At 41.6% G+C, this 10,150-nt stretch overlaps 1 protein-coding gene across 4 annotated transcripts in view; it reads right to left on the bottom strand.

Annotated features, from left to right (window-relative positions):
• Positions 1-10,150, bottom strand: part of LOC147011744 (solute carrier family 22 member 6-B-like) — a 51,607-nt gene that overhangs the window by 3,641 nt on the left and 37,816 nt on the right. For 3 of the 4 annotated variants that reach the window (XM_085857835.1, XM_085857832.1, XM_085857833.1), the window contains 2 exons: positions 7,446-7,660; positions 3,355-3,463 (listed from right to left, as the gene is read on the bottom strand). In XM_085857835.1, the coding sequence (XP_085713961.1) occupies positions 3,355-3,463; positions 7,446-7,660 (324 nt within the window). The remainder of the gene's footprint in view (positions 1-3,354; positions 3,464-7,445; positions 7,661-10,150) is intronic. The other variant, XM_085857834.1, reaches the window with a different exon arrangement.

The following is a 10,150-nucleotide window of genomic DNA, read 5'->3' as shown; positions in this document are numbered from 1 at the left end:
TGCACTGTGCTCGTCATCTTTACAGGAGTGCGCGATGGAACAACATGGCTCAGAGACATGCTGAGCAGAGCCAATGCTTGGGTGAGGAGGACCAGGGCCAAGAGAGACATTGAGCTGAGCTATCAGAGGCACCATCTCAGCTGAGCTGACACGAAGTGTGTCGGGGCATGACCGGTCCCCATCTTTCCTCTTTCTTTCACCTCCATCTCTCATTTCCTTGTCTAAGATGTTAAATGGGTGCCCTATGTGAAGTGTAAGTGACTGCTTAAGGAATCCAAGGGTGGGTACGCACATGTAGGGAATAACTGCAAGGAATGTTATTGCTTGTACATATCTGATGATCACTGTAAATACATGCCTTTCTCTGTAAATACGTGTAAAGTTTCAATACATGGTTGAAACGCATTAGTGTCTTGACTCATTCTGCCTGTCCTGATGGCAGCTTGTGGCAACTGCTGATTGGTTAATCAGGAAATTGGGCAACGGATAAAAATGCAGCACGTGACTTCGTCCCACTCAGTCAATCATTTAAGACCTGTCACTTGACTCCCAGCACGATACTGGTTCGTAATGATAACCTCACTGGTAATGGTAACAGAGCTTTAGACCCGGAGCTGGCTCGAGGTTAATGGTACAAAAGGCGTCCATGGCTTTTCAAGACTTGCCGTCCCTCTGGAGTTATCCACGGGCGACGATCATAACAATATCAGTGCATCCCAAGTTGGTCTTTACAACAGTTAAAAAAAATACATTCCCATAACTACTTTTACCATTTTTTCAGGCATGACCTGCCTTCTGAAAGCCTATTCAGCAACTACTCTGGGTACTTGATCATATGCTTTATCTAGATCAATAAAAACGTGATTCAGTTTCCTTTTCTTTGCCAAATACTTATCTTGGCATTGCCTCAAAATAAAAATCACCTCTATTGTTGATCTTCCTTGAATAAAACCAAAGTGGTTGTTGTCTATATTTACAACTTTTCCTCTTTCAACTAATTTTTCAAAAACTTTCAATGCCTGCTCAATATGTGACTTTCAAAATCACATAATCCGCTCCAGATTGCTTTGCGCGTATGTGCAGAAACCCCCAAGCAATTAAGTAAATCTGGGTGGCCGAGATATCTTTCATGCCTTCCAGATAAGGATTCTAGAATGAAACAACTAAGAAACTTTTTAAGAAGCCAAAAGTACTTGTAAGCATACGTGTGAGAAAGGGGTGTGTCTCTGCACAACAAAACAGTTAGAGAACTTCCTGATCAACTCGTTGAAAAAGTTGATATATTACAGTCCGGAATGCAAAAACTCCCAACAATGTGGCTTTGTGAAAGGCCAAAGGTTCATAGATGTGTTTTATAACCAAACCTTCATTCTTAACACAAAAGGGAATGTCATAACTGGGGCTCGTCGGTGCACAGGATAAGTTTGAAATTATGATATTTATTATTAATCATGTTAGGGAAGAGTGGGGGTGGGGGAGGGGTGGGAGTGGGAGTTTTTAATGGGCTGTGAGTGTCGTTACAAGTATATATATGTTTTCTTTGGTTCCAGGGTTGCAAGATAAATAATGCTCAAATATTGCATCTATTGGTGAAAGAAGTGTCCATCTCTGTGTGTGTGTCTCTGTGTGCTATAACCATGACCACCGCTGGCTAATTGTACTAATAGTAAATGCTACGAACCCGACTCCTCTCTTCCAAAGGATATTTTTCGTATTCCTTTATTTCCGTGAGTCCGATTTGCATTTAGGAACACAACAATGATAGTTAACCATCATGAAATTCCACTCTTTCGTCTAAATGCTGAAAATGATGTTTAAAAGACAATTTGAATTACAGATTTCATGCTAGCAATGGCAGGTTAAAAGTGCCCTGAAAAAGTGTGCACGTACACACACAGCGCATGCCCAAAAAGCCTCATTTAGCATTCATCTGTCATTTTGAAAGTCACATATGACTTTAACACTTCAAGAGGAACTTAATAAAGGGTCTCCCTTCATCTTGAAGAAGGACCCAATTTTAATTGGGTTAATTGTGTTAATTGGTATCATTGGCATCATTAAAATATGTTAATGCAACACTTCAACCGCATCTCGGAAAAATGCTACAGTTAGAACTGCAGTATATGAGAGTTGTACTCTCATATACTATAGTTGGAAACAGGTCCCTCGATAGTAGTCTGCAGAGAATTACTACAGGAAAGGAATGCTATTTTTGCTTGGGCATTTTGGTGGCAGGATTTGCACTCCAGCCACCATAAAAACACAACTCCGCCAAAACAGACTAAGTGGTGTGTGGTGGGGTGGTGCTGTGGTGTCATCCACCAGAAAGTGGTCTCCTCGGGTTAGCCTGAGGGGGTCCCTTCAGTTGGGTGACTGGAATGTTCTATCCCTAAAGAGATGGGGTGGGCCAGGCATCTGTCTGTAGAATGGCCAGATGGAGGCCACAGGAGTCCCGGCAGAAAGTGGAGGCCGCAACGCACTGTGGCGCATGCTCCCTATGTATGTATATCTTTAAATCCATCTCAGTCAAATCCATTTCTCAACTAACCCATTCCTTGCTTATCTTCACAAATATGGACTCTCTTCTCACTTCACATATTTTGCTCCCTTTTCTGCCTGTGGAACCAACAGCTTGTGCAGTCCTGCTCCTCATCATAGCTATTGAAAATGTCAACATCCCAAGATCCAATGTCAAACCTTTTGTCAATTTCTGAAACATATTTATTACTTTTCCCCTGCTTTATTCTTTGCTTCTTTGCTTGTTTGTGTCTTGTTATTATTCTGTGATATTACTCCCTCAGTCCTCTGACCCACTCTATCTTCTTCAGTATGCTCCTGTTCTTCCATTAACCTCCTCCTTGTTAATCTTCCAAAATCTGGGCTGACTACATTCCTCAGCTCTTTTATTCCTCACCGCTTTTGTCTACGGAACCGCCTTCCAAAGGCTTTTCTGTCCTACTCTTCCCTCCAGGGATTCAAGCAAGCAGAGCACCAGCATCTCTTGTCATATCAAATTCTGACCCAGAATCTTTATTACCCCCATTAACCTTTCCTAACTGAACTATTTTACTTCCTTGTTTCAGTTTTTGCTCCCCTCCCCCCTCTCTTTTCTTCTTCATTCATTCCCTTGATGTTTGTCCCACTGTTAGTTCTACCTCGCTCTTTTATGAGCCTCGCTCCTGTAGAAAAAAAGAAAAACTTTATAAGATTCTCAGCATTCTGTTCAGTTCGTCCATGAGTGCAGACATCCATTTTAACACAAAACAAAATCAGTGAAAAATACGAGAACAGATGAAAAGTATGACGTCATATTGCATCGCACACAAACAACGATACCATCTTTCAAATAGTTACCTCATAACCGTTGGATATAGTTCTCCTGTGTATAAGAACACGACCAAAAATGATGCGCCAATGCATCCTTTGCCAGCAACTGCAAATGATGCTCTCAGCATCTGCTTGTCTGGAAATGAAAGTTCTTCATGTGTCATGGCAAGATTAATGGAAATATTTTCTTTAAAATATAAAGATGTCCTCCAGCCAAAGCAGCAAAATGAAGATTTCTTCTGGACTGCATTTTCAAAACTCATCCAAGGGGAGGATAAATTATCCACCCATGATGAATGTACATGCTTTTCTTCTGAAAATTTCAATTTAAACAAACAACTGATTTAAATACAATTCAATAATTATCATGTGGCTATCAGGGATAACAGTAAATTCGTATCTGCGTGAACTAACGATTTCCAACTTGTTCGTGTGATTCACACGGATATTTGTGCAGACATCTTTTTCACATATACAGATGTCACGAGCCGTACGAACATGATTTTTAAAACGCGATGCTGTTTTTAGTCCCACTTGTTCCTTAAGGGACAGGTAAAGGTATGGCAATCAATGTGTACCTGCATGTGTGTATCATTGGTTGTTATCTCAATATGCAGGTTTCAGAAGATGGAACAGAGTCCTCCCAGGGCTAGAAGTATCCACTTCCGTTTCCGTAAGGGGTCATGATTCAGGGAATAAGCTGTGGAGTTTTCTTGCTCTCAAAGATTTGTTCCGAGGGATCTTTTCAGGATTGTGACCGAGCCCCAGACAACTTCCAACTGTACTTCGTTTGTAGTAATATTCCCAGGAATGTTAAAAAAAAAGATATCTGTGAGGTTCATCTTCATCATTACTGTTGCTCCAATTATTATCACTCAGAAGGTGGAGAAGTTTCTGACAACCCTCGACTCTGATTCTGCAACTGGACGGGAAGGGGTCAGCGTACGTGTCCTCAAAACCTGCTCTTGCACATCCTCCTTTTGCTCTTGTCGCCCTTTTAATTTGCCCTTGGTCATCTTCCATCTGTTTGGAAATCGGCCAACATCACTGCATTGCATAAATAGGTTGAAAAACCGATAACGTTAATTACAGACCGACCGATCAGCTTATTTCCAATCATCAGCAAGGTCATGGAATGTCATCATTGCAACTGACATCAAATCTTTTCTTTTCTCCAACAGTCTGATATCAGACAATCAGTTCAGACAGGCTAGCAGTGTGGCCAAGCGGTACGCATACTCTCCTCTAAGCTGTCTAGCCTGCGTTCGAATCCTGTCATCCTGGTGTTTCACAGGCAGGGGGATTCATCAATGTGTTTTACCCCCTCATCACTGCCGACCCTCAACACTGGCTGCCCTCAAGACCTCCCCATTAATGCCTGCCCTCACTACCTCCTAACCACTGCATGCCCTCGCTGCCCCTCACCACTGCATGTCCAATTCCTACTCCCTCACCACTAAATATCCACTTTCTACCCACTCACCACTGCATGCCCACTTTCTACCCACTCACTACTGTATGCCCTCACTACCCCTCACTACTACCTGCACACGCTACCCCCTCATAAGGTATTCAAAAGTTGAACAAACGGAGAGGGGGTGCCAAAGACAACCCTTGCATGGGGCATCATTTCATCTGGGGGCTGGTCCTGCCTCCACACATGGCTTCCGGACTTCCTCAGCCTCTGCAGCCAATGCATGGCTCTCAGCGGGATCCTTATCAACTCTACCTGTCAAGGCTTGAGTGCCCAGAGGCAGTCTTGGGCCCATTCCTATTCTTAATCTTCATCAACAATTTTTCTGACTCTCTGGAAAATCCTCTGTATCTCTTTGCTGATGACTCCACGTTCTGCTGCAACATCCCTCATCTTTAATATCGACAGAAAGTAGCTTTCCCCTTCTTTGCAGACCTTGATAGAATCACAGGCTGGCCAATCACTTGGAATATGTCTGTCAATCCTGACAAATATCACACTCTGACTCTGACTCTGAAAACAATGTCTGGTGAACCATGCCATCTGCTTTCTTAATAATCCTTTTGAAGAAGTTCAGCCACTCATCTTTTGGGCCTCAACATCAGCCATGATTTTTCTTTGCCAAACCACATATCGAAGTGGGCCTCCAAAGACAGTTACCGACTGGACATCTCCCATCTTGCAAAGTCTTTCCTTGGCACATCTGAACTTTTATCTTGTTACAAGGCCTTCATCCACAGCTTGATGGAGTACTGTTCTCCCATCTGGGTTGACACCCCTGCCTCACACTTTTCTCAGCTCAATGCTGTTGAAACCATGCCCCTCATGATTATTGTTATCTCCTGTGGTGGAGAGTTTGCTGCTGTGTCCGTGCCATTTATCCCCTTTTTCTTCCCCTTGCTCTCATTCTTCCATACGTCCCTTAACCTTTCATGCCTCCCTCTATTTTGTCCCTCAACTCTGCTGTTGTTGTGTTCTTCCTCCCTCCTCTCTTTCCACTGTTCTTTTACTTCTGTTATGTCCTTGTCTGTTCTGTGTTCTCACTCCTCCATGAGCCTTGGCAATGTTTACAAAAAATAAATAAATCATAAAGTATGAACCAAACAAAATGAAGCCATAGAGCATGGTATTGAGAAGGAGGGATTGAATCGTGGGAAAAGACAAAATCATTAAAAATAAAAAAACGACAAGTACAATAACTGTGAGCATAATGAGATTTTAAAGAAAATATATCATTTATTTCACAGCTTCCTGTGGAAGTGCAGCTGCCATTTTTGTCGTTCATGCATTTTATCTCTTCCTCCCCCAATTGGATATATGGAAAAATCACACCCTGTAAAAGTCAACAGGTTGTAACATCATTCTCAAGGACCAAAAGTCATAAGCTAGTGGTGGAGTCAATTCCCCCCCCCCCCATAAGCTATTATTCATTGTGATGCGGGTATTATAAGGTAAGAGTGTACCAAGGCTGAGGGATAGTTCAATAAAACAGGTTCTGTGCCTTTCATATTACATTTGAAAACATCATGAGTCATCTTAAATTTGAAAATAAGTCAACTGTTAATTATACATTCCTTGCAGCTGCAACCATAATTGACTGATGGACATGACCCTGATGGAGCAGATTGAGGCACGTGACAGATGATCAATGTTGGAGAGTAACAAGCTGCAACACCATGCATGCACATGGTTTTGGTGCCATGAAAGTTAGAAATCGTGGAAAATTATCAACACATATAGAGGTGCAAGTAATTTTGTTGGTATCACATTGATATATGTTATCCAAAGACTATTTGGCCACCACACCTGTGTTGCAACTCCACATTCATTCGATCCATGCCAGATGGGAAGTTTATCAACTTAAATTTAATTGGGGGTAGGGAGAGGAACAATGGTGACAAGCACAGGTACATCACCAGAGTACCATTTATAAATCCAAATTATTTTATTTTGGAGGGCTGGGGTTGGGGATGAAGATGGTTGGTGTGGTAAGGAATGAACTAACACCAACAGCACATTCTCGTTTAGACAAGACCTTCTCACAGGCATCACAATCACTATACATGTATGTATACAATCACCCATCCATACTTGAACTACCTACCAGTCCTCCTAATCTCCAAGTACCCCTCTATCTGCAATCCTTTGAGGTATTTATGTCGTGCCAGTTTCAACCTACATTCTGTTTCTGCTGCCCAATACCTGTCTGGAGAGACCATTGCATGCATTAAGTACTCCATTAAAGAAAGACCAATGTCTTACCACCACTATCACTCTCCTCTTTACTTTCAGGCTACAGCCTCTGGTCCTATCACTGTCTATTCTGATGAAAAAGTCTTCTGGACTTATTTTGTCTCTACCTTTTATTGTCTTAAACATCTCTATCAGATCCCCTAGTAATCACCTCCTTTGTAATGGAAAATGTCCTGTCACCTTCAGCTGCTCCTCAACACTTAATCAAGTTAGCTCCAGAATTAGTTTATTTGCTCCACAATAAACCCTCTCTATGGCAGCTATGTCTTCCCCCCCTCAGATAAACAAATAAGAAAGCAATACCTGGCTAATGTCAGCTTGAATTTGGCTTCAAGCTAAACAAGGTTATGTTATAGTCAAGAATATCTTGTCACTGTATCTACACACATACCTTTTGATATGAAGATTAGGGCAAAAGACATAACTCCTGTGAGCAGCAGTGCTCCAGCTTGGGCTGCTCGGCGACCAACGAAACCAATTACGACGGCAGAAATCAGTTTCATTGGCAAGTCAGCAAGGCCAAACATCACCATAAGGACGTACATGTCAACCTTAAATCCTTGGAGGTCCAGAGATAAACCATAGTAGGCAAAGCTGGTTGTAAACCTGTTTGGAATTCACAAGATGGAAAGTTATTGTTTGGGGTTTTTAAATTCACATTGAAATGCAGTCAACGTTGTAACATCAACAAAGTCAACAGGTTGTAACATCATTCTCAAGGACTTTCTACCTACCTGATTCTCCATCTTATTCATGAGAGCTAGTCATTCTACTCTGAGGGCTGAGAGAACAGAGGGATACCTCATTCCACATTTTTTTATTATGTTAAAAAAGAATGGCCAGTCACTAAATGAACAACTGTACCTAAAACGAATATGAACTGCTATGTTGGCTTAATCTTGGCATCAACAATAGGCAGACTTCCCAATAAGTAATGGAAGTTATCTTGAAGAATGTCAGTCTGTTTTTATTGTGCTATAATTTTTGGCATTCAGTTTAAAATTTATAGAAAATTAAAAATATCAGGATATACAATGACAACATCCTTCCAGCTTCTCCCAATCCAATAAATAAAGCAATTGGAAAAACTATGACTAAGAAGATGAGTCTACAAGTCCATTCCAAATATTCTCAACTTTTCATCCTTTGCCAAATTCTCCCCTTCCTATCTGCAAATTCTCTTCTGCTCTATTATTATCTCACCTGGAACATACTTTCGGGGAGCTTATGGGATGACGTGTCATCAGTCTATCCGTCTATCCGTCCACAAATATTTGCAACTTCTCTGAAACTACACAAACGATTTCGATGGAACTTTGCCACAACCTTCGTCACCCGTTAAGCACCAAAGTTTGTTCAAGGCATTAAAAAAAAAAAATCAGGCCCAAAGGGGGTCTACAGGTGTTGCCCCCAAAATATGTATTTGCTTCTTCTCAGAAACTACATATGAAATTCTGATGAAACTTGACCACAACCTTCATCACCTGTGGTGTACCAAAGTTTATTCATGGCATAAAAAAATCGAGGTCTGAGAGGGTCTACAAAAGGAGTTTACAGGGGTGTTGTTCTCCCTAAAGAGGTATTTGTTTTCTTCTCAGAAACCACACACAGAATTTTGATGAAACTTGACCACAACCTTCATCACCCGTGATGTACCAAAGTTTGTTCACTGCATTAAAAAAAATATGGGCAATACCCTTGAGCGCTCACCTGGTAGTGGCTGCATAAGATAACTAGGGAACTACTGGTAGGCATGGATGACCCACAGCCTATGTAATGAAGAAGAAAGTAAGTACTTTTTGAATTTTTTTAATGCCATGAACAAATTTTGCTACAGCATGGGTGATAAAGGCTGTGGTCAAGTTTCATCAAAATTGTGTGTGTGGTTTCAGAGAAGAAAGCAAATCAATATTTTGGGGGGCAATCCCTATGTAGAATCCCTAAGTCCCCAATTATTTTAATGTCATGAACAAACTTTAGTACATCATTGGTGATGAAGGTGGTGGTCAAGTTTCATCAGTATTGTGTGTGTAGTTTCCGAGAAGAAAGCAAATACCTCTTTTTGGGGGCAACCCCTATGTACAATCCCTTCGAGCCCAATTTTTTTTAATGGCATGAACAAACTTTGGTACATACTGGGTGATGAAGGTTGTGGCCAAGTTTCATCAAAATCGTGTTTGTAATTTCAGAGAAGAAAGCAAATACCTCTTTTGGGGGGTGAAACCTGGACCCACTATGTTCTCCCGTCGACCCCCTTTGACCTTGATTTCCTTAATGCCATGAACAGACTTAGATACATCAGGGGTGATGATGGTTGTGGTTAAGTTTAATCAAAGTTAAAAGAAAATACCTATTTTGTGGTGGGGGGAGGGGTGGTTAAACCTGGACCCACTTTAACCCCAAATAGACCCCCTTCGACCCCAATATTTTTTTTAATGCCGTGAACACACTTGAGTTGCAACATACCAAGTATCATTTTAGCCATGTTTGGTCACTATCCCATCAGCAGTTTCGGAGAAGAAGTTGCAGATGGAGGGACTGACAGATTTATGGACGGAGGACGCACCATCTCATAAGCTCCACGGAACTACGTTCCAGGTGAGCTACAAGTATGACCGTGGGTCTTGAAGCTCTCCAGGATCAGGAGAAAGTCACTCAAACCTCCCACAGAACCCCTTAGACCATGATTTTTATTTTTTTAATTTAATGTCATGAACAAACTTTGGTGCATCACAAGTGATTAAGGTTGTGGTCAAGTTTAATCGAAATAATGTGTGTAGTTTCAGAGAAGAAAGCAAATATCTTAACATGCTCTATAAGCAATCTCAATCATATTTAAATACTTATTTCCATACTAAAAAACGCAAAACTTCAGAGGTTTGGTTCCTGGCCACCACAAGGGCTCAGGGGGTGTTGCCCCTATGTGGGCCCACTTTCTACCTACCTGATTCTCCATCTTATTCATGAGAGCAAGTCATTCTGCTCCGAGGGCTGAGAGAACAGAGGGAACTCAACTGGAGGAGAGGCAATCAGACCGAGCTACTTGTGATTTGAGATGTAAGACCAAGTTTGTGATGTGAGAGCAAATTTTCATCG

This window comes from Eptatretus burgeri, chromosome 15 (assembly GCF_056783735.1).
Source record: "Eptatretus burgeri isolate ZD-2024b chromosome 15, Ebu_testis_v1, whole genome shotgun sequence".
Classification (NCBI taxonomy): domain Eukaryota; kingdom Metazoa; phylum Chordata; class Myxini; order Myxiniformes; family Myxinidae; genus Eptatretus; species Eptatretus burgeri.
This window is presented reverse-complemented; position numbering and strand designations above follow the sequence as displayed.